Source organism: Heliangelus exortis, chromosome 7 (genome assembly GCF_036169615.1).
Source record: "Heliangelus exortis chromosome 7, bHelExo1.hap1, whole genome shotgun sequence".
In the NCBI taxonomy this organism is placed as follows: domain Eukaryota; kingdom Metazoa; phylum Chordata; class Aves; order Apodiformes; family Trochilidae; genus Heliangelus; species Heliangelus exortis.
The window spans coordinates 14,756,930-14,778,875 of NC_092428.1; the positions used below are offsets into that span (position 1 = coordinate 14,756,930).

At 52.7% G+C, this 21,946-nt stretch overlaps 4 protein-coding genes across 6 annotated transcripts; all 4 read right to left on the reverse strand.

The window, feature by feature from the left end:
- Nucleotides 1-185: 185 nt before the first annotated feature.
- TYSND1 (trypsin like peroxisomal matrix peptidase 1) lies at nt 186-2,223 on the reverse strand. Of its 2 annotated transcripts, none has more exons than XM_071748972.1 (4): nt 1,199-2,223; nt 987-1,120; nt 717-899; nt 186-538 (listed from the first exon to the last, which is right to left on the reverse strand). In XM_071748972.1, the coding sequence occupies exons 1-4, from the start codon at nt 2,185-2,187 to the stop codon at nt 501-503; spliced, it is 1,344 nt and encodes a 447-aa protein (XP_071605073.1). In that variant the 5' UTR covers nt 2,188-2,223; the 3' UTR covers nt 186-500. The 2 variants fall into 2 exon arrangements, with proteins under 2 accessions (XP_071605073.1, XP_071605072.1); XM_071748971.1 differs by having other exon boundaries at nt 186-624; nt 1,199-2,222.
- A 421-nt stretch (nt 2,224-2,644) lies between these two features.
- On the reverse strand, nt 2,645-6,956 carry SAR1A (secretion associated Ras related GTPase 1A). 2 transcript variants are annotated; one of them, XM_071748969.1, is made up of 7 exons: nt 6,853-6,956; nt 6,268-6,342; nt 5,074-5,193; nt 4,498-4,563; nt 4,202-4,305; nt 3,886-4,017; nt 2,645-3,649 (listed from the first exon to the last, which is right to left on the reverse strand). In XM_071748969.1, the coding sequence occupies exons 2-7, from the start codon at nt 6,323-6,325 to the stop codon at nt 3,533-3,535; spliced, it is 597 nt and encodes a 198-aa protein (XP_071605070.1). In that variant the 5' UTR covers nt 6,326-6,342; nt 6,853-6,956; the 3' UTR covers nt 2,645-3,532. The 2 variants fall into 2 exon arrangements, with proteins under 2 accessions (XP_071605070.1, XP_071605071.1); XM_071748970.1 differs by lacking the exon at nt 6,853-6,956 and adding an exon at nt 6,633-6,708.
- A 288-nt stretch (nt 6,957-7,244) lies between these two features.
- PPA1 (inorganic pyrophosphatase 1) lies at nt 7,245-16,882 on the reverse strand. The gene is made up of 11 exons (XM_071748974.1): nt 16,741-16,882; nt 16,486-16,550; nt 13,802-13,855; nt 13,224-13,343; nt 11,473-11,559; nt 11,057-11,183; nt 10,722-10,849; nt 9,466-9,551; nt 9,180-9,249; nt 8,072-8,111; nt 7,245-7,561 (listed from the first exon to the last, which is right to left on the reverse strand). Exons 1-11 carry the CDS (start codon nt 16,802-16,804, stop codon nt 7,530-7,532), a joined length of 873 nt encoding a protein of 290 aa, XP_071605075.1. The 5' UTR covers nt 16,805-16,882; the 3' UTR covers nt 7,245-7,529.
- A 678-nt stretch (nt 16,883-17,560) lies between these two features.
- On the reverse strand, nt 17,561-21,672 carry NPFFR1 (neuropeptide FF receptor 1). Its single transcript, XM_071748973.1, has 4 exons — nt 21,468-21,672; nt 19,688-19,984; nt 18,797-18,896; nt 17,561-18,439 (listed from the first exon to the last, which is right to left on the reverse strand). The coding sequence occupies exons 1-4, from the start codon at nt 21,553-21,555 to the stop codon at nt 17,641-17,643; spliced, it is 1,284 nt and encodes a 427-aa protein (XP_071605074.1). The 5' UTR covers nt 21,556-21,672; the 3' UTR covers nt 17,561-17,640.
- Between the last annotated feature and the right edge of the window lie 274 nt (nt 21,673-21,946).

Sequence of the window (21,946 nt, forward strand, 5' to 3'; positions counted from 1 at the left end):
GGACCCAGAACTGCCATTCCTCCCCATCTCAGACCCCAACCCATTAGACCACCACCACCCCTCCCCCAACCAAGCCCCTGACCTGGAACATCCCTTACAGGATTCCCCCCAAGTCCAACCCACGCTCCAGTCAGGATCTCCACTCCCCCACCACCCCAGCCGCTTGGCACCACAGACACCAGGGCTTCAACTCACAGCGTTTATGGCTCCAAGGAGAAAACACAGTAAACCCCCAAAACTCCCCGACTTGGGGTTGCCAGCAGCTGGCAAAGGCACCACATTCCATGCTCCCCTACCCCAGGACTGGGTGACCCCTGTGGGGACCCAGATACTTGGCTCTGAGACCAGCTGGGCCAAAAAGGGAATGTGACAGCTCCGTCCCCGGCACAAGCCCCTCCCCAGGAGGGGGCGGTCAGAGCTTGCTCGGGGGTCCCGGCTGCCGCTGGAGCCGCCACGCCGCCCGCACCCCCTCGCCTGCCCGGTTGAGTCCGGCAAAGGCATCAGGGTCGCCGGTGCGGCGATAGGACGCGATGGGGAGCTGCAGGATGGTAATGGGGATGCAGAAGTTGAGGTGGGGGTACGTGGCTCCCACGCCTGTGTCCCGGGTGTTGCTGGCCACGATCCCTGGTGGGGAGAGGAGCAGTGCCCTGTGTCACCCGGTCCAGCCGGGGCACACCCACAGGGCACTCCCAAGAGACGTCCCTCCCCCAGCTTACCCAGGAGGCGTCCGCTGCGGGAGATGAGAGGGCCACCGCTGGAGCCCCCGTGGACGGCGCATGTTGTCTGCAGCATGACAGGGCGCCCGTCCACTGCCACCACAGCCGAGAGCACCCCCGCCGTCACCGAGGGGCCGCACGCACGCCCCAGCGCCCCGAAGCCCACCACGCTCACCTCCTCTCCTGGGTTAGGGAGCAGGATGCAGGAGGTGGGTGCAAAGGGGGTGGCTCCCCCACCCCAGCACCCTGCGTGTCCCTTCGGCCCCTTACCTGGGAGGAAGGTGTCCGCGGAGCACGGGGGGGTGAACGCTGGCACACTCTCCTCCAGCTCCACCACCGCCACATCAAAGGGGGACGATTCCTCAGTGGCAAACACCACGCGTCCCTCAAGGACAGTGGCAGCCCTGGGACACAGCACACAAGATGTCAGGGCGGGCAGGCACAGGGTGGAGGGACAAGGTGGGGGTCACATCCGCACTCACCGGCCAGGGCCGGGCGCTGGTGTGACACGGAGCGGGCCGCCCGCCTCCACCACGTGCCGGCAGGTGAGGAGCAAACGGGGCGCCAGAAGCACCCCCGAGCCCCAAGCCGCCCCACACTCCACCAGGGCCACCCAGCCCAGGGGGTCCTGCCTACCCCCGGCCTGCACAGCAGCCAGCCGCCCCGGCACCAGCGGCACCACCACCCCGGACTTGTGCAGGACGCTGGCGCTGCTGTGCAGGATGGCACTGAGGGAGCAGAGCAGGGTGAGTCCGACCCACTCGGCTCCCTTCCAGCAGAAGGAGGCGGCGATGATGGCCACCAAGCATTGTCCGTCAAGTGAGGGCAGGAAGGCTCCGCCGCCCTCGGTGCCGGGCAGGCAGCGGGCGTCTGTCAGGATGAGGGCGTTCTCCTCCCCGGCCAGGTTGCTGACCACCCCTTTGCTCAGGGTGTTGAGGAAGAGATCGGGACAGAGGGCACCGAAGGGAGAACCGCAGGCCAGCAGCACCTCGCCCTTGCGCAGGCTGCTGGCGCTGGCTCGGGCCACCCAGCCGCCCCCGGGAGTGTCAAGGCCGGGCACCCGCAGCCAGGCGAACCAGTGCAGGGCCCGAGGGTCCTCCTCCTCCGCCTCCCCGCCGAACCGCCACTGCTCCGCTCGGCTGAAGACCTGCGCCAGGGCCTGCTGGAAGGCGCCGCAGGGCACCAGGGCCAGGAGCCGGGCCTCATGCCGCCGCAAGCCGCTGCCGTCGAGGCCGAGGGCCGGGGGCTGCAGGACGCTGAGGCGCAGGCAGGGCTGGAGGGCGTCGGGCAGCAGGGCACGGGGCTGCGCCCAGGCGTCGGGCCCACCCAGCAGGAAGGGAGAGAAGACAGCACCTTGGCACAGCACCAGCCCGGGCTCGCGGCTCAGCACCACCCCGCTGCAGCTCCAGGAGCCGCCGGCCGGTTCGGTGCCGGAGACGCTGACGGCGCAGCAGCCCCGCTCCTCAGCCATGGCGGCGGGGGCGGGAGATGAGGGGACCGCCCAGCCGCGCGCCGGCCACGCCTCCCCGCCGCCGATTGGCTGGGCGGCAGCTGGCGGCGTTCCCATTGGTGGGCTGGGGCGCGCGACGTGGCTAAAGCGGCCCCGCCGCGACAGCCGCCGCGACAGGGAGGGTTTTGTCGCGATGTCCCGTGTCGGTATTGACCCTAAAATTGCATCACCTGGCTGTAAAGACGTCCTGCTGCACTGGGTTAAAGGTGGTTCGGAGCCGGCGCCGGCGCCGAGCGGATAATTCCAGGTGAAACGCTGAGGGAGGGATGGGGGTTGCCTGAGGGAGATGGGAGCTGCCTGAGGGAGATGGCGGCTCCCTGACAGCTTGCTCCTTCCCCTCGTAGTTTGGGTTTTCTTCCCCTCCCCAACCCCAACCCCACCAGCAAATGGATGCTTGGGGAGTGAGGATCGCCAGGCCTTTGGAGGAGAAAGACACGTCTTTATTGAGCGCAAGACAGCAATGAGGCTTCAGACAAAAAAAAAAAAATCAAATCTGTCGAGTATAAAAGGAACCTGTTTAGTCTTACATCACTAACCTCATGATATGCTGCAAACACTTCCATGCTACAACCACCAAAACAGCTTCACGGTTGTCACCATAATGGCACAACCCTCAACTGAGTGCCGGTCATCCCGAAGCCAGTGTGCTGGCAGGCACTCGCTCCTCTCCAATGCCGGAAATCCCCGTCAGTGGAAGCAGCTGGGATGGCACGGATGGGACCCCATGGCCCCTCCTTGCTGTCAGTCAGCGTTGGCGCAGCACAGCGACCCTACAGCTCAGTTCAGCCCAAATGCTCTGTTTATTGAGGAGTTCTAATGTCATGATAACCTCGGTTCAGTAATTGTGAAATATCTAAATATTGTTAAATATGCTTTTTAAAAAAACCCTAACCAGACTCTGGACTAAACAAGATGAACGTTAAACTAAAAAGTTAGAAGGGACGCTGTTTACATTAACACTTTCTTTAAAAAATATAATTGCTTTTCTTTCTTATTTTCTTTTGAGTCAATTAACCACAGTGGTGAGACGTGCTCTCTTTTTCAGCTGTTACAGTGTTTTCCTTCCCCAATCACACCAGCCCTGCTGTAACCAAACAGAAAGGGACAACTCGCCCCCACGTGCAGGACAATGCCGTCTCCCCGTCTCATGGAAAAGAGTTGTGTCACCACTGTGTGAAAGGGCAGCCAAAAAAACCAGGAGTCTCTTGGTTGATGCCGGCAGGCGGTCGGAAAGCTTTCCGTGTTCTGATAGAAAAGTCCTTAGGAAGCTGTGAACAGATCAGTCCAGAGGAGTGAAACCCTTGTGTCAGTCAATGTACTGCGATAGCCAGCGGAAGCCTTCACCGTAGCCTTGCCTCTTCAGCACGCTGCACATGAACACCTCCATGGGACGTGCATTTAGGTCCTTCAATGGCACATTTCCCTGGAGAAACCCAAAGGGAAGTCAGAACCACAACCTGGTCACCCTACAGGGGAACCCCCCTTGGCCCAGGGAGCTTCCCATCGCACGCTGGACCCCTTGCTAGAAAGAAACACTGAGAGAAAACCTTGGTCAAAACTGGGGACAAGTTCACATTAACTCCTCAACTAGTTTCTGGATGGACCCTCATTCTGCAAGGAAACACATGGAACAATCCAAGATTCAGATGCCTCCCCTACCTTTCCCGTGGTCTGTCCGTAGAGCCCAAAGATCTCCCGCAGTTTCTCCTCACTGATGGCCTCTGGTCTGTCAATTTTGTTGCCCAAGATAAGGATTGGCACGTTGCATATTGTTTCATCTGTCATTAGCGCCTGCGTGTGAGATGAAGAAGAGCTAAGCCAGTGGGCACGGCACTGCTGGTGTAAAATGTGAATTGGAAGCACAAATCCAAAGCACAGGATTCTCAAAATGTGCTGTACACACACAAAAAATTACTGTGGATTAAAATTTAGATATTCAGAGGTGTTGGAAAGGAAACAAAAAAAGTAAGCTTACGTTAAGCTCCACTTTGGATTCCATAAGACGTGAGTGATCGGCACAGTCCACCAGGAAGACGATCCCATTGATGGCTGGCAGGTAGTTCTTCCAGACCCGGCGAGCTGCAGACACAAGCAGCAAACATCAGCCTGTGAAAATGCTAACTGAACCAACGGGGAAGGTAACCCCAAAAAGGAGCCACTCTCTCTGTTACTATTCTCTCAACCAGGAAGTGGCAACGTTTTTTTTCTGAAGTACCAGGGTTCTGAATCAATTAACCTCATTTGGTGCCTCCCGCTCAGCAGCTTCGTTACCTTGTTCATGTCCACCCAGATCAAAAGTTGTAAAGGTCATTCCAGCAATCGTCAGCTCCTCTGATGCTGAAAGGTAAAAATAGAGGCTATGTGGCAGGGAAAGAAAGAAGCTGGCATGGAGAGAATTGAGAATTCGCTGGGGACTAAAATGAGGAGTGTGTGGGATGACATCCTGTAGAATTCCACAATCCCCTGAACTTCCCACAGAATACAGCAACTGAAACAGAGTTATTTCACAAAAATAAGAGGAGAAAATAATTTCTCCTCCCTCCCCACTTAAGGACAAGTTTATTAATCTACTATATACTTCATTACAGTTTTCATGAGGAACCCCTTCCCTCCCCAAGAGAGACACATCCTATTCACTGCGCTCTCTGTTCTGTGTTTGAGAGGAAAACGCAAATCCACCTCAGCTCGAGTGACCCAAGTGCAGCTGCACCCTCAGCTGCAGCATTAAGGCTGTTCAAAGCTTGTCACCCCAATGGAGAGCTATGACTGAGGCTTCTTCCAACATCATGTGCCCAAAATTAAGGAGGAAAACCCCCACCCTGTGGGCTGAGTCACCAGCAGACTTACTGGGGTGTAGCGTGGGGACGTGCTGACCCAGCCTGTCGTCTTTGAGCATGTGCAGCAGAGTGGTTTTGCCAGCGTTATCCAAGCCCAGGAACACGAGTTTTCCAGATTTCTTGTACAAACCTTGGAAGGAAAACAAACAATGAAGAAAAACTCCAGCAAGCTGATCTCGGCAGGAAGGCTGATATAGGAATCCCTCTCCCAGAGCTATGCTGCCACCTGTGCGTTCCTGGTACTTCCAGCAGGGAAAAAAGGTAATGTCTGCAACAACGGACATTTTCTAGGCTTTTATTTCTACAAGAAGTGTATTTTTTTTTTTTTTTTTGCCAGGTATGTCCTAGCAGAAGAGTGTGCAAAACAGTATTGCTTATATGCAACAGACTAGGTTTCACTCTGTCACCCAAAAGGGGTATTTAAAGTGAAAAGAACAGACCCACAAAACACAGCAGCGAGCTGCTGAAGAAAAAGTGCAAGAGTATGAGAACCCATGTAATTTTTGTTAGAAAAAAATTTTTTTTTTTTTTCACAGGCATGCATGTGTCTCAGGAAAGTTCCTTTAGGTTTTCAACTTTATCATCCCTCCCTACCCTGGTGAGGCATTCCAGAGAGCACCCCATCCTCTAGCATGGACCTCTGGTGAGACTGCCAGCCCAGCCACCCAGCTCACCTGAGACTGGGCAATGTTCTGGCCATCACCTCCTCTGAGGGCCTTCAGCATAGCTAATGGATGGTGCTGGGGATGGCTGTAAGCAGCCAGCAGCTCCCCCAGGCATGCCACCAAGGGTAGCTTGGTGTAGGAAGGGATAATTTGTGGAGAATCAAGCCAGGCAAGCTCTGCTGAGCTTGGATACCAGGAGGAGGAGGAGGATGGGCTCATTCCCACCCTGACTAGGCAGCATTTCTGCCCGGGGCATGACACTGGGCTAAACAGGCCCCCAGCATCAGCTCTTGTGCTTCTAAACAGCAAGAGGAAGACTGGACAGAGCCAAATACCTCCAAAAATATTTTCAAAGTTTCTCACCCTAGATTTAAAAAAAAAAAACAAAAAAAAAAAAAACAAAAAAAAAAAACCACCTTTATTGATTTGCAGCACTCTTGCCAAACTTTGTACTAGCCAGAGCCAGGCACACCCCAAAGGGATGAGCTTTGACAGCCAACTTTGATGTGACCTTATGAACCCCGATAAGGTGGTATTACCTAGGAACTGCAGCACGCTGCTGAAGCTGTTGTAGATCCATTCGAAAATGAACGACATCGCTTAAGATTAATTGCCTGCTGGGACAAAACCGGGGTTACGGGCGGCACTGATCGATGGAACCCGGCTGCACGGCCCCCGACGGCAGCCAGGCGGGAGCAGAGAGGAGTGAACCCCCCGCCCGGGGTGAGGAGGGACGGGGGAAGGAGGCCGGGGCGCGCCGAGGGGGAAGCAGGGGGCGGCGAGAGGGGACGGGTAAGAGGGGATCAGGGGGTGATGCGGGGCGGGTCGAGGAAGGGCCCGTGAGAGGGATCGGGAGATCGGCGAGGAGGTAGTTGGTGAGGGGTATCGGAAGGCGTGGGGGTACCGGGGAAGCGGTCAGAGGGTCCGGGGGGCAGCGGAGGGGTGTGGGGAGGCCCGCGGCCTGAAGGGCGGGCGGCGCGCTCCGGCCTAGCCCCCGCCCCGCCCCCCTGCCTGCGTGTCACCCCTCGCCACCGCCCCGCGCCCGGCCCGCTCCCCGCCGCTCCGCCGGCTCTCCCCACCGCTGCCCGCTCCTCTCTCCCCCCGCCGCCGCCGCCGCCGCTCACCCCCGGCTGCCCCCGGGCCGCCGCGCCACCTCCTCCCCTCCTCGGCCGCCGCCAGCTCCCCGCCGGAAATACGTCAGCCCCCGCGGGCCGCCCACTGCCGTTTCGCCGCGCTGGCTCTCCACGTCAGCAGAGCGTCTGACGTCACGCTGACGTCACGGGCCCGAGCCACGACCCCAGGCCCAGAGGCTCCGCCCGAACCCGGGTTCGAGTCCCACCACTATCCCCCTACCCCGGTGGGTCCGCAGCAAGCGGGTTCGAGGCCGCCCCGCGTCCTGGAGAGAGGCGACACCGCCCACCCAGCCCCCCCCAGGCCCCATCACTGGGGCTGCTGGGCCACCCCCCGCGGCTCCAGGGCTCCGGGACACAGGAGGGATGGAGGAGTCCCGCTGACCTCGGCTTCAGTAGTTTTTATTTCTAGCATCCATACACGTACCAAGTGAACAACCTTCCCTCACAATTCACACTGTACACCGTACAACCAGACGCAAGCAGGGTGGCTTGGTTTGATAAATTATGTCTTCTAGGCTCCACGAGACCTCGGTGCAGCCTGCACGTCACTGCTAGACACATAATTCTAATCAGGAAAGGTACAATGCCTTCTGCTGACATTGAAATGATTTTTCTGCTCTACTCCTCACGGGGAAGGACACAGCTGTCTCACCACCCATCCTCAGGCCTTAGTTCTTCTCATAGTAGAACCACTTGTCAACTGAAAAAAAAAAGAGGGGTTAGTCCTCTGCTCACCACCCACTTGCTCAGTAGTCACAGGGCACTCTGTGCATCACCTCTGGCACAGAGGCTTCCTCCCACACCCATCAACAACTGCACCACACGGCCAACAGGTTCTGGCACAGCCCTGTTGGTGTGTGTTTGTTTTCCTGGAGAAGTCACCCTCCACCCCCTCTGCAGGTGATTCAGTTCAGGTGAGGACAGCAAGGCAGAGCCTGCTCAGCTTCCCTCTGGCTCATCTGACTCAGGGAGGTGAAGTCATTGTACCTCCAGCCCCCATGGCCACACAGAAAAGATCCATTTCCTCATGGGCTGATGACCCGTGATGAGGTGGGAAACAATAACCCACCTCCCCTTCCTGCCCTGCTACAGCAATGACCAGAGTTCCTGTGCAAGGTGGCCATGGCCACCTCATGCAGGAGGAAAAGAGGACAGCTGAGCAAGGATTCCACTCTGCATTGGAATATAAAACATAAGTTTTGAGACTCACCTTCAGGTGGGATTGGGTTGGCAGCTTTACTTGGTGGTGCCTGAAAGGAGAAAGTGTATTAGCAGACAGCAGCTGCTGATGGAGGTTGACCTTATTCCTGAAGCTCACCAGACATCACATAATGCTGCACAGGTCTCTGCTGGGCAGAGTTTAAGGTCTAGGAGTGTAAATTGGTCTGTGGCAGTCACTGCTGGTCAGTTGTGAGGGAATAAATGAGCTGACATGCAGCATGAGCCTGCTTGTTCCCACAGCTGCCTTATTCCCTGGATGTCCTACATGCCAGAGGTGCTCTGCTCTAAGCAGGGGCTGCAGAGCCACCTGCTCTTCACCACATGCAGTTACTGCAAGCAGCCAGCTTTTTTTAAACCTATGGTGTGAGGAGAGAACAAAAGTACAAAGGGCTCCTAGAAAACTCTGATGAGCTTTCACCTGATATTTAACAACTAAAGATGGACAAGTGTCCCTGACATATGGTGACATATTCTCTGTGAGGGTTGCACCTTCAAGAACTTAAACTAATTTGTATACCACCAGAGGATGTAAAAAAAGAAGAGAATGGTTTAAAGCCTCTCCAAAGTGACAGACTCTGGTTTCTAGCTCCATTTCCATACATTGAGGCAACATTTGCAATTGGATTTTCCTGCCCCGCTCCTATAAGTGCTTTCAGTTCATTCCTGAATTTGTGCAAAACCTTGGGAACTTCAAGGTTTTCACTGCAAAGGATGCAAGATGCCTGGTTGCAAGGCTCTCAGGAATAAGACCACCTCTTCCCAAAAGGTGATCTGTGCTGTGAAGCTCTTGGAAGGCCAGAAATTTAAGCACTTCCTGAAGAACTGACAGCCAAGCTACAGTTGAGAAGTTTAGCCTTTCGTGCAAACTCTGTTTTGGATTCCATCTCCCAGGTGACTCAAGGCAAGGAGAAAACTGTAGGAATGTCTGGCTTTCTCCATATCCATCCTATTTAACCAGAAACAGGTGCTGCGTTCAGTCATCCAGAAATTCTGAGCAGACAATGCACAATTCCCACACTAAGTTCAGGGTAGCACACAGATTGTACTGTTTTGCCTGATGCTGATGTTGGGGATAGGATGCTCAGATTTGTACTTACTGCATCCACAGTTGCTTTTGCACACTCTTGGCTGCAGCAGAAAGGGCTGTCAGACACCGTCAGATTTGTGCTAGAAGAGAAAAGCTGCTGGTGAGAAAACGTCCAAGCCAGGTCTCTCCCTCAAGAGTATTAAATAATGGAATGTTAAAAATCATCATTAGTTGCCAAATTGAAGTGGAAGATGTGTGGGCCAGCAGCTCAGTGTGGCACTGCATGTGGAAGGAAGCTGCAGGGTTACTTGTTTAGGGGCAAGGAACATGCACTGTACCCACAAGTATTAACCCACCAGTTGATCTCCCCTCCGTCAGTCTTCTTTGCTATTAAAGCTTTCCAGTGTTCATGAGTGCTTTTGATGATGTTCACAGCAAAATCCTGAAGTGGAAGATGAGAACAAAAGTTATGTTACATGTAAGCATCAGGCCACCAGTTTATCCCTGGAGGAAGTTGATTACGACCTATTTTCAAGCTTTCTTTCACTCCAGGCAATTCATTCAACAGGAGGAGACATGCACCTAATCTAGCTCTGCAACTGTTTTAAAATGAATCTGCTTCCAAGCATATCACAATTTTTTTCCTTATAATAATAATAATAAAAAGTAGTATATGCTCAAGCATCAACCTGTCAGCTGGGGAAGGAAGCACACACAATTCTTCTTTGTTAGCAGGAACACCAGCAATAACTCTCACATAGAGCCAAGTAAAACACTGCAGGGAACATGTGAGAGGTTCTTTGTCCCTACTTTCTGCCTTGGCCTCAATTCTGGTTTCACCCATCTCAAGGGGCAGGGAGATGTCCCAGCCCAGTGCCATGCTACAGCTGAAGGGACAACTCCACTCCCACAGGACTCCCATTTTCACCTGCCTGACCCTTCCCTTCCCACACCAGGCTCTCCAGGGTTTCTGCTTCCGTGCACCTTCTGGAGTATTGAGATTCCAGTCCCCTCTCTATCCCACTGGTGGCACACAGCAGGACTGGCAGGAGGCAGGGCCCAGAGGCAGGATTTTTCCCATTCAGCAGCACCAAGTTCTCTGACCCCACCCAGAGCAGGAAAAACACTGCCAAGGCAGAGCCTTACTCAAGGGGTGTGGGGGAATACTTTATGCCCGAAGAAAGAAACATGTTAACTCCTGAGCACTGAACTTGCAACATGCTGCAGTGGATCAGAGCCAGTGAGCAAGGGAGGCAAAGGGTGATGTCAAAGCAGCCTTTGCTCCAGAGCAGGAGCAAATAAACTTGGCTGTTTTCCACCCTGGCTCTGACATGGAGGCTCCCAGCCCTGAAGTGATCCCTCGTGAACGTCATCTAGAAGAAAAACTGATAATATGCAAGAGCCACTGGCTGATAACCTTATGCTTTTTCTCCCTGTGATACTGGAAACAAGCACAATGGTAGGCTGGAAAAACTGCAGTAAGAAGCAATCAGCCCTCAGCAGCCTCATAGAAACCCATTCTCTCAGTAACTTCTCATCTGTCTTCCCTTGCTGCTCAGGCTTTGGTTTTGGACATCAAGTCTTTGCATACTTACAATAACGAAGACCCTACCTTGTCTTTAAATTGGCCATTAAAAGCAAACTGGTTTTCTGGCTTTCCATCAGGTACTTTGTATCTTCTGAACCAGTCCACTGTAGCTTCTAAGTATCCAGGCTTCATCCTTCTGACATCATCAATATCTAGCCAGGGAGAAAAGGTTTGTTAGCCAGATAGGAGTAACAGAAGTTCCTTAGCTAGTAGCCCTTTTTCAGCCTCTCCTCGAGTAGCCACAGCAACATTTCAGACAGGTTACAGTGAAGGACAGAAGCAACAAGCCTGTGCCCCGACATGAGAGCTTCCTGCAGGTTCTCAACAGAGAAAGGGAAGTGCTAGGCCTGCTTACTTACTATTATAGTTGTCTGCTTCAGGGTCTTCAACGTTGATAGCAATTACCTTCCAGTCTGTCTCTCCCTCATCAATCAGGGCCAGCGTGCCTAGCACCTTGACTTGGATGACTTCTCCTCGAGAGCAGACCTGCAAGGACAAAGATCTTGTTGTCTGCAGTGATGCATCCAAGGGATGCCTGACAGGACAGTGTGCAAGCTGCCAGAGTTCAGCAAGCAGCTGGGTACCATGAAATTAGCTGTCACTCATCAGCAGTTAGTGAGCTGTAAGATCTCATCTGCCAGCCCCAGAGGCAGCAGAGGGATTCTTCCCATTGTTAAGGTAGAGGAGGGAGGAATTGACTTATGCCTCTGGATAATTGACTTCAGATACATTAATTACACATTCCAAAAGACATTTACCCTGTAGAATGCATTACCTTGCTTCCAATTTCACACACATCAATTGGATCGTTATCTCCACAGCAGCCAGTGTTTTCATCTTTGTGACCTGGGTCTTCCCAAGTCTGAAAAAAAACCCCACACATAGGAACAAGAACTCTCAGTTTCCAAGATGAAACAAAAAAGCAGTGAAGATACTGATGATGGCCTGCTTAACACTTACTTCCAGGTCTAGTGATTGGGCTACTACTTTACACATGCCCACAAAGGCAGTGTGAATCCAAGTTATAAGGTCTTATCTTAAGCTGTTTCCTCCCACTGACAGACCTTTTTTCAACAACTGTCCAGATTTCCTCCTCTGTTCCACAGCTGCATAAAGTTGAAGTTCACATCTATAAAGAACACTCTGTGCTTTGGCTTCCTGCCTCTTCCCCTCCCTATTAATCTCTTAACAGAAGTTTCCTGAACTCCAGATAGCAGCCCAGCAGAGATGGAAGATAGATAGGGTGCATATTTTCCTTTTAATTAAACAATTAAAGACTGGCTGTTATGCTACAGCAGCAACAAGAATGTGGAGTCCCATACCCTGTGCTAGCTCTTGTCACCTGAAGGGGTGAGGATAAGTTGAAAGACAAGGCTCCAGAAAGCCCCTGAGCTACACCTCCAAAGCTAAATGCACACCTTCAATCAGGAGCAAAAGGACATCATGCCCACCCACATCCTAAGGAGCATCTACCTCTGAAGTTGCTGAGATATAAAGAGAAGGAATGCTTGCCAGGACATCACTAGTACAGTCAAGACCTTGTGATACATCCAGAGCATTTGGGGAGAAGAACTGAAACCTGGATGATGCTGAAGAACTCTTCACTACCATGATCAGGCTTCTCTACAAGGTGACACTGGTCACCAGGCAGTTCAGAGCATGTGTCCAGGTGTCACTGCCTGTCAGTCCCCCCTTGTCAGCTGTGCCAGAGGAAACGTGTCTGTGCAGCTGCAGAGACCTGCCTCATGCCTGTCTCTGGACCTCTGAGTGTCTTCTCAAATCCAACATTGAGAACTGGGTGTGTACTGTCATCCAACAGGTCAATACTATAAACTAGCTGTGTGTTCTAGGCTCCAAACAATATGCAGGGCAGAAACAGGAAAGATACAGCCCTCAGATCTGTTCAGATTTCCCTTGTCCACATGCAAAGTCTAAAGCAATCAGCTAATTCACTGCAACAAGCACCTTCTGTAAAGATTCCACCTGGGGGCTGTATACCAAGGTCCTGTTTAGCTCTTTATGCTTCATCAGGCTGGAACTGAGTGCACTGCACTACCAGCTGCCCAGTTCCTTGTGCCACCCAAGGACAAGGACCTGCCAGCTACCATCCAACCAAACTGGCGAGTGGCCAAAGAGAGGACTGAGACAGGTGCCTCCCTAGCAGCAGCTGCTCATCCTCAGATAGCTTGTTTAGAGCATTTCCTACCTATCTCTGGGTATTAGACAGCATTAGTTATCTCTGGGTATTTCTACCTACAAGCACCCCTGCTTTTTTGACAGGTTCTCTTCTTTAGCAAGATGATACCTGGAGCTGCAAATGCTGTGTTCTGCATCAGACCTTCAGATGACCTTTCACTCATTAGCACAGTGGGAGTCACACACACACACACACACACACACACACACACACACACACACACACACACACACTCACACACTCACACACACTCACACACACTCACACACACACAGGGTCCTCCCTCCTTCCCACCAGAAAGGACAAGCCACCAAGGCAGGTCCCAGTACCTGTGGGATAGCACCATAGTTCCAGATATAGCCCTTGTGGGGAAACACGTTGGCTACGTAGCGCAGTTTTCCTTTCTTCACGTCTTGCTTAATTGGGTTTAAGGGATCCTTTGTTGCAATCTGGAAGAAAAGTTACAGAAATCTTTCTTACTTTGCTCTCTAAGGAAAACCAAGTGATTTTTTTTTTTTAAATGAAGCTGGTTGCTAATTGACGGGCCAAGAGACCAGGAGCTGACCTCAGTGCCAGCAGCAGATATTGGACAACTCCATTTCCTATTGCATTGCCATCCCCTGGGACTTCATTCTCAGCAGACTTAAGAATGTCAGAACCATGTGGGGATAAGAGCTGCAAGGTGCTTGGTTTAATCAGAAGCCACAGAGGAATACTATGGTATTCCAATTCCTGCAAGTCTCAGCCTTCAAACTAGACCCCTAGTGTCAAGCAAGGGCTTACAGGAGAAGTCAGAAACCATTCTGATTAAGGAGGTGGAACTGAGAAGGAGAAAATCAGCAAAGCCAAAAATCAATAGACTAGTCATCTCCAGCACTTATGGTAGGATAACTGTAGCACAGTTTACCTCCATTTTTGCATTTGTCCATCGAGGTACTTCCACAACCATGTTGAACACATTCTGAAAAAAGCAAAAGATCAGTGAGTGGCAAGATATTTCAAGATCACACTTCAAACCGGGGAACTCATCTAAGTAATTTTGAACACCAGCCAGTTTGCATGTAAACCCTAACTTTTTTCTGTTTGGTTGTTTCTTCCCAGCACTAGTTTTGACACAGTGAATAGAAAGCCCAGAGTCCCCTCAATCCCATATCATCACTCAAAGCTGAAACCCAGGAAATTCACCAACAAGTCAGACAGAGGTTACTCTAGCACGCTCCATCAGCTGGCACCTGCAAACATCTCCACCCTGTTCCCAGCTTATGGAACAGCAGGCTTAAATCACTCAAAGACAGCTGCATACAAACTACCTTGGGCACAACAAAGTGAGGCTTTAGGTATACTCCTTAAATACGAAGTGTTTAATGCTGCAGCAGGAGCTACCTGGTAATTTAGAAGGGCCAAGGCTTACAGAGTAACTCTGTAACTTAGGTACCTATGTACTACCCTGAGCAACAGACATCACTCCCAAATATTCTAGAATGTCTTGAAGCAAAGACAGTTACACAAGCTTCCCCCCTTCCAGCTGGCAGACCTTGTAAGCAGCACAGTGCAAGGATAAAGACATGGGGGAGAAACAGAGCACCACATCTTGCAGTATCCAGTTTACAAGCAACACTTCAAAACATCTCCTGTTGACTCCAGCTGGGATGAGAGAGCTCTTGGGAGTTCAATGTCAGAGCCTCCTCTTGAGGAAAACAAGCTTTTCCATGTTTGCACCTTAACATTTGCTGTTTGAAGAGATTATGGCTTTTAAGGAGAAATCAGACCTTGCTCCCTAGAATCAATTAGGTGTCTAATCCCCACACTAAGCAGTATTAGCATTGCAAAGTCCCTTGCACCTGTATTGTGCCATAATTAGACTGATACTGTGCAGTGAGTGCTGTTATATCACAGCTCTGCCCACACCCTTCCCCAACAGAAGTTTATTGCATCCCCCTAATTGCAGGGGGTCACCACTCATTTGCAATTTAAAAGCAAAAGGCATATACTATTCTTATTTATAACTGACTCGAAGAAGGGAATGGGGCAATTGCAACTGGGTAGGCAGGGTGCCTGTGGCTTTGTAGGCAAGGAAAGATGACTTGGGTTGTATCTTTTTTAAATTTGTGGCTTCCCCACAGTCCAGCTGACAGCTCTACCTTGGTCTAGGACACCCAGTGATCAGCACAAGGTCATTCCTTTGCAACGTAAAAGCAAGCAGGTACAGATAAGGTCAACACAAGCCAGACCTAGACTGAAAAAAAACCCCAACCAACCAGCCTGTAATCTTCTCAGTGTCTTAGTTAGTAGTCTAAGGATAAAGATCAAGGAGCCCAGACAGAGTAAGGACAAGCTTTTGCTCCAGAGTGGGCTCCCTACCATACCTGGTGATGAGCCTCCTAAACAACGAGTAAAAGCTCTGTGGAGAGGCTCTCTAGCAGCTCAAAGTGGTCTGATGTGAGCAGCATGACTGTGTAAGGTCAGGGACTGTGGCCTTCAGTGATACTTGCTCCTCTTAACGACTTGGCATGAAGATGATGGCAAAAAACACAAGTCCCATTTCCCTTGTTAATCATTACCAGTCTGTGGAAACTCTCCTCCCCCCTTTACTCACCCTCTCTGTTCTTTCCTCTCTTGTTCTGACAGTGCCTGCAGAGTGCAGTATCATCTGGATTTACCTTGTCCAAGTTACCTTTCAGACACCTGCCTTTGAAAACTGCTTTCCCAGTCAGCCTCAGAAAATGCTCCACTGCTGTCCTTGATGATTCTAATCTGTCTGCTCCCTTCTGAGAAGGCAAAAAGCACCTCAGACTTCCCAGCATGTTTTCTGACAACACCCACACCCCAAAGCTACACCAGGTACTTTTCAGAAGTTCATCTCCCAATTCTGCATCTTCTTTCCTAGAGCTGGGTCATTTTAAACAGTGATTTAGAAGACATGAATTAGTCTAATCACTGGCTGCCAGAAGGGTGTAAAAGCCCCACATTACCTCATGTGACAGGTTTCCCAGCTGCACTTTTAATAAGGCAGGAGGTCCCCAGGAGCTGCTACATGCAAGAATTTAGCATCCCCATCTCCTGTTCAGCTGGTGATTATAATGCAGGCACAAAGTGGCCGCAGGGTAGTCAAAACCCAAGCCTGAAACATCACAAAGCACAAGCCTATGCCTCCTGAGGAGTGGACGTAGATATTTATCTAAACTGAAAACTGCTTCTTTTAAGCCAAAAGGCTTTGCCAGGTTCAAGACAAGCACTGTGTTTCAGGGATGAATATCCCTTCTCTAATATTGCTCTACCTGAACCCAAGACTGCAAGAGAAGGACAAGACCTGGTGATGCTTCCATCAGGGTGCAGTGTAAGGAACTGGGAGCTTTCCTCGGGTGTTTCAGGACTGCACTCCCCGGGAAGCACTGACAAAACACTCACCCCAGGGCCCAGAGCTTCACCCAGCGGTTTGGGTTGGAAGGGACCTTAAAGACCCCCTAGTACCAACCCCCTCTGTGAGTTAGGACACCTCCCACTAGCCCAGGTTGCTCCAAGCCCCATCCCACCTGGCCTTGAACACTTCCAGGGAAGGAAGGGACAGCAGCCGGGGAGAGGGTCTCTTACCTTGCTGGCGTCTGCGTAGATGGGGATATCGTGGAACGGGGAGATGTACCGCCCGGCGGAGTCCTCTGCAAGGCATAGGGGCAAAGGGGGGGGAGGAGAGTCAGGGACGGCCTCAGATGAGGGGTGTGTATGGGGGGGGCGGGGGCACACCTCAGGCCGCGGCGCCCCCCAGAAAAGCAGCGCAGCCCGTCCCGTCGCTCCCCCGGGTGCTGGGAGGAGGCGGGGGGCTGCGGGGAGGCAGGCGGGGGCACTCACTGAAGAAGAGCCGGTACTCCAGGCTGTGAGGCGCGGCGCGCTCCTCCACGCTGTACCCGGCCATGGTGCCGCAGCCGCCCGCACTGCGCCTGCGCCAGGCGACACGCCCCCTCCTCACGCACCTCCCCACTCCCCGCACCTCCCTCCGCAGGCGCAGTGCGCGTCCCGCCGCGTGGCGTGGGGCCGCGGGTGGCGGTGGGGTTAGGTGCCGGGGGGCTGTGGGATGGTACGGCGTGGACACAGCGGCATGGCGCGGCCTGCTATGTCCAACGCAGCATGAGGTGACTTAGTCCTGCGTGGCCGGCACGGCACGGCATGGCATGGCGTGGCGTGGCATGGTTGGGCGCAGCGCGGCCACGGCAGTCTGATGGAGCATGGCGCAGCACACGCTGTGGTCCGTCATTGCCACAGCACTCTGGCGTGGCTTCATCCAGAGTGGCATGGCTTGGTCCGGCACAGCACGGTGTGGCTCTGTGTGGCCGTGGCAGTATGGGGTGCCGTCACCCACCACAGCATGGCTTGGTCCAGCATGGCCACAGCAGCTTGGTATGATTCAGCACGGCGTGGCTTGGCCACCACAGACAGGACAGCATGGTGTGGCACGGTGGAGCACAACGTGGAGTTACCCCGTGCCCTGGCTGGGACTGGGTGCCCTGCCAACACCCCCTTTAACCAGTCCCAGCCAGGGCACGGGGTCCCATGTTGCTGAGGGCTGGGTTGGTGGTCCCTGCTGGCCCTCATCCAGGATGGCACCGCTGGGGGAAGGGGAGGAGCCGAAGCAGGGAGATGACAGCAGCAGCACACACCTTTATTTTTGTGACTTGAGGCCCATGAGTTAGTGGATCCCCTTTCCCCACCCCACAATCCCTCAGTCCAGAAGTGCCTGGTGGCCACAGCTTTTCAGCTGTCCCATGCAGGGACACCGGTGTGGCGTGATGCCAACAGGACCGACTCGGAGGCGGGCAGTGAGTCACTGGCCCGTGCCTGGGTGAAGACACGGTTGCGGGTGCTGAAGAGGGTCCCACGGCTGTGGCTCCAGGGCCCACGGTGGTGGTGGCGATGGCAGTGGGGCAAGCAGAAAGGGGCCCTGAAGGCCTCCTGGAAGCCCCTTCGGAAGTTCTCGTTGAAGTAGCCATAGATGATGGGGTTGGCACTGCTGTTGAAGAAGGCCAACCAGTGGGCGAAGGGAAAGACATAGACAATGACCAGGTGGAGCTGGCCCTCGCTCAGCTGCCCATAGTCTGTCAGCAACATCAGTGTCCAGAGAGGAAGCCAGGAGAGGGTGAAGAAGAGGGCAATGATGATGAGCATATTGATGACCTTGGCCTTCCTCCGGGACACCCTCCTTCCTTCCGGCTCCTCTTGCTCACGGGCAGGTGCTGCTGACTTGAAGAGCTTGAAGGCAATGCGGGCATACATGACAACGATGAGGGCGAGGGGGGCCACATAGATGTGGGAGAAGAGGATGGTGGTGTAGATTCTCCTCATCCCTGTCTCAGGCCAGGCCTCCCAACAGGAGTAGAGGGGGTAGGAGTTGTTGTAGGTGTCCACCATGAAGTGGTACTCCTCCCTGGTGACAGTCAGGGTGATGGCAGCGGGGCACATGATGATCAGGGCTAGCAGCCAGATGATGGCGATGGCCACCAGGGCTTCCCTCAGTGTCAGCTTCTGCCGGAAGGGGTGGACAATGTAGCGAAACCTGTGGGAGGGCAGAGGGTGATGGCTTTGGGCAACTGGTGGGAAGGTGCTTGGAAAGGAGGGTGGCCAGGACCAGGGGGCAGGGAGAGAGGGTAAAGTGGGTTGCTCTTTACATAAGGCTTAAGGCTTTTCATGTCAGAGAGAGGTTGGGATCTCTCCAGCTTTGGTGTGTCCAGCCCAAGGTGGGGAAGGACACCTTGCTGAGATGCCCCATGGACAGTTTTGTAGTCCTCCTGGAGAGCTGGGACCTGGTCCTTGACATTCCTAGGAGCTTTCCCGTGATGGGAACCAGACAGAACACTTGAACATGCTGGGGGTGGCTTGGTCCTCATGTCCCCATATCCCCATGCCAACATACCTCTCCACGGCGATGGCCACCAGTGTGAAAACGGAGGCGGAGACGGACATGCCCTGCACCAGGCCACTCATTTTGCACATGGCGTTGTCAAAAGGCCAACCTGTGAGGGGACACCATGGAGGTGCCAATGGCTGGGCTGGGTCATCAGTAGGGATGCTAAATTCTGTTCCTAAGGGGATGCTACATTCTTGGCTGATGTAGCAATGGACTTTAGCCACCCCCCCTCCCCCTTAAATATTGGTAAAAAGAATGCACATTACACTTCTTAGAAATTCAAGGAATACTGTGATTGTAATTCCTCCTATCCTCACATAGGGCTTGAGCTGTTATCATGGGGACAGACCTTGGGATCCTCCATCAGAAGTGCTTTGGTCTTGTTTCTTGACCCCAGCCCTAAGGCATTTACAATAAGTAAATCTTGCCCCGTAATAAATAAATAAATACATACATACATACATACATACATACATACTGACTCTGCCCCACATCAGGTTATGTGCCAGCAACCATACTGCATGCTGTGGTTTATCTTTGGAAAGGTCAAAGGACAGAGTGGAGTCAGCGCAGGGAGATCGATGCAAGAAGATGGGTTTTATCAGTGCTGCTCCACAAAGGTTGGCTTAACTTTAAATAGATATATACCTGCAGCACTAAGGTCATACTTATTTGGCAAAAAAAAAATACAAAAATATGTCCAAAATCTCCAAGAAAAAGGACTTTTCCCCCTAAAATAATAGGTCTAAATAAAATTACACCTTTCATCAGTTGTAGCTGAGTGGCCACCACTTGCCCTCATCCTCAGCAACCAACCACATGGAGGCCCTGTGTGCATGGGGAGCAGGAAGTGGGTGATGTTCCCCACCACCTTCTCTCCCCCACTTGCATGCTCACCTGTTATGAGGTTGTCCACCAAGGTGGTGGGCATGCAGAAGATGCCCACCAGCAGGTCACTGATGGCCAGGTTGAGGATGAACATGTTGGTGACTGTCCTCATCTGGCGGTTCTTCATCACGATGAAGCACACCAAGATATTGCCAATCATGCACATGAGGAAGATGAAGGTGTATGCCAGAATGAACATGGCAGCCACTGGGGAGGAGTGCTGGTAGTATGCTGAGAAGGTGTAGTTCTCCCTCAGGAGGTGGCTCTGTCTTGCAGTAGAGTTGGGCCAGCTGCTGTTGGAAGGGCCTGGAGAAGGGAAAGCAGGAAAATTAAGCTGGGAGAGGATAAAGTTATTATTCTCTTCATTTCTCAATGCCCTTGGGGATGGGTTTTCATTTTTATATCAGTGCCCAGCCTGGCTGGAACGTGTCCTGCTGGGAACATCTCAGTGCCCCAACAAGCCTTCTGCTCCCTGGGTTATGAAGGTACTGCAGCACCTCAGCTGAATTATTATTTTATATTATTATCATTTTAGACCATTGTTATTTTATATCATTATTAATTTATATAATTAATTTTATTATTTTATATTACTATTATAGATTATTATTAATTTATACCATTGTTGGTTTACACCATTGATATTTTTTACCAATGTTATTTTATATCCTTGTTACTTATATAATTATTTTGATGAGGAATTAAGGCAGCCCTTCTCATGGGGTATTTTTAGGAATGCAAGGAAGAAAAATCCATGCACTGACACCACAATGCTCCATCCATGTGGGAACTGTATCCGTGTGGTCCCTGGGTACATCCCTGTTCCCGGCTGTCCTGCTGCTCCATCTCCTTGCTCTTCCGAGGGTTGCACTTTGATGTTCCCTAAAATCTTCCCAGTGAAGTTGGAATACTTGAGGCACATGGGCTGGGACAGAGGAGACCTTGCCCTCCCCTTTCACACAAAGTGATAATTATACTTAATTATGGTTGTTCTCCGGGACCAGGACCTTCTGATGGAGGGATGACATTTTGTCACCTGACGGCATGGCAGCAGCTCCGGATAGCGCTCCCCACCCTCAGGGTTCCCTGCACAACACAGCCAGGGATAACTTACTCCCAGCAATGCCTGGCTGCAATTTTAAAGCAGAAAAAGGCTTTTTTTTTTTTTTTTTTTTTTTTTAGGCTCAGTAGGTCAAGTCCCACTCAGCTGCTGCTGGCAGCTTTGGTGTCCCCCCCGTCCCTGTGCCCATGCTGGTGTTCTGCTCACCAGCCATGATGCTTTTTCTAGCCACCAGGACCACCGTCTTCCCCTGGCACATGGGGAGGCTCTGGATTTGGCCAACATGTTTTCAGCAAAGCTTTGGAAAAGCTTTGGAGTGCTGGAGAAAGGAGAAGGAAGGAGGCAGGGCTGCTGGGAGACAATTCTCCAGCATTGGGAGCAACTGCATGGGTTAGTTTCAGTAGCAGAAATGATGGCAAAGATTGTAATGACATTGCCTGAAGCTGAAACTTTGATGGACTTTATCTCTTCAGGCTGCAATGCCTTGGAGAGGAATCAGATGAGGAATCGCAGGTGGGTTCAAAAAAGAGGTGGAAGATGAGGGGCTGGGATGGATGGATGGATGGATGGATGGATGGATAGATAGAACTGGGGACAGGGAGGGGGTGATGGCACCCACCAGCATCCTTGCAGGAAACCACTGCAGTGAAAGGCTGGGCTGATGAAATGGGGGTCTGGATCCCTTTTTTGCCAATAAAATAAATAAATAAATCAGGTCTTGGTACTCACCTCCTCCAGCCCGGCCAGGCTCTGTGGGCTGAATCGTCGGCATAAGGGCAGTGGGAGGTGTCTGCCACCGGGGAGGGGGTGTCCCCATCCCTTCCCTGGTCACCCTGCCCGGGTCTGAGCCCCGGTGCCGGGAGCGTGGTGCCGGTGCCACCGCTGCCGGTTGCGGCTGCTCGCTGGCTGCAGCGGAGATTGGACGGAGAGGGGGGGGGGGGGGGGCAGAGACGGGCGGGGGGGACTGCGGGGGGACAGCCTCATGTCGCCATGGATACCGGGGTACCACACACACACATCACACCCGCTGAAGCAGGGCAGGGGCAGCAGTCCCGCAGGAGGCAAGGAGATAGGGTGGGGGTCTGTGTGTCCCTCACCACCTCTCTCCTCCGGTGCCTCCAGCAGCGCTCCTGCCTGTCCCTGCGGGGGGGGGTGTGTGGGGGGAGTAGACGGGAGTGAGGAGGACCCCCGTGACAGTCATGGTGGGG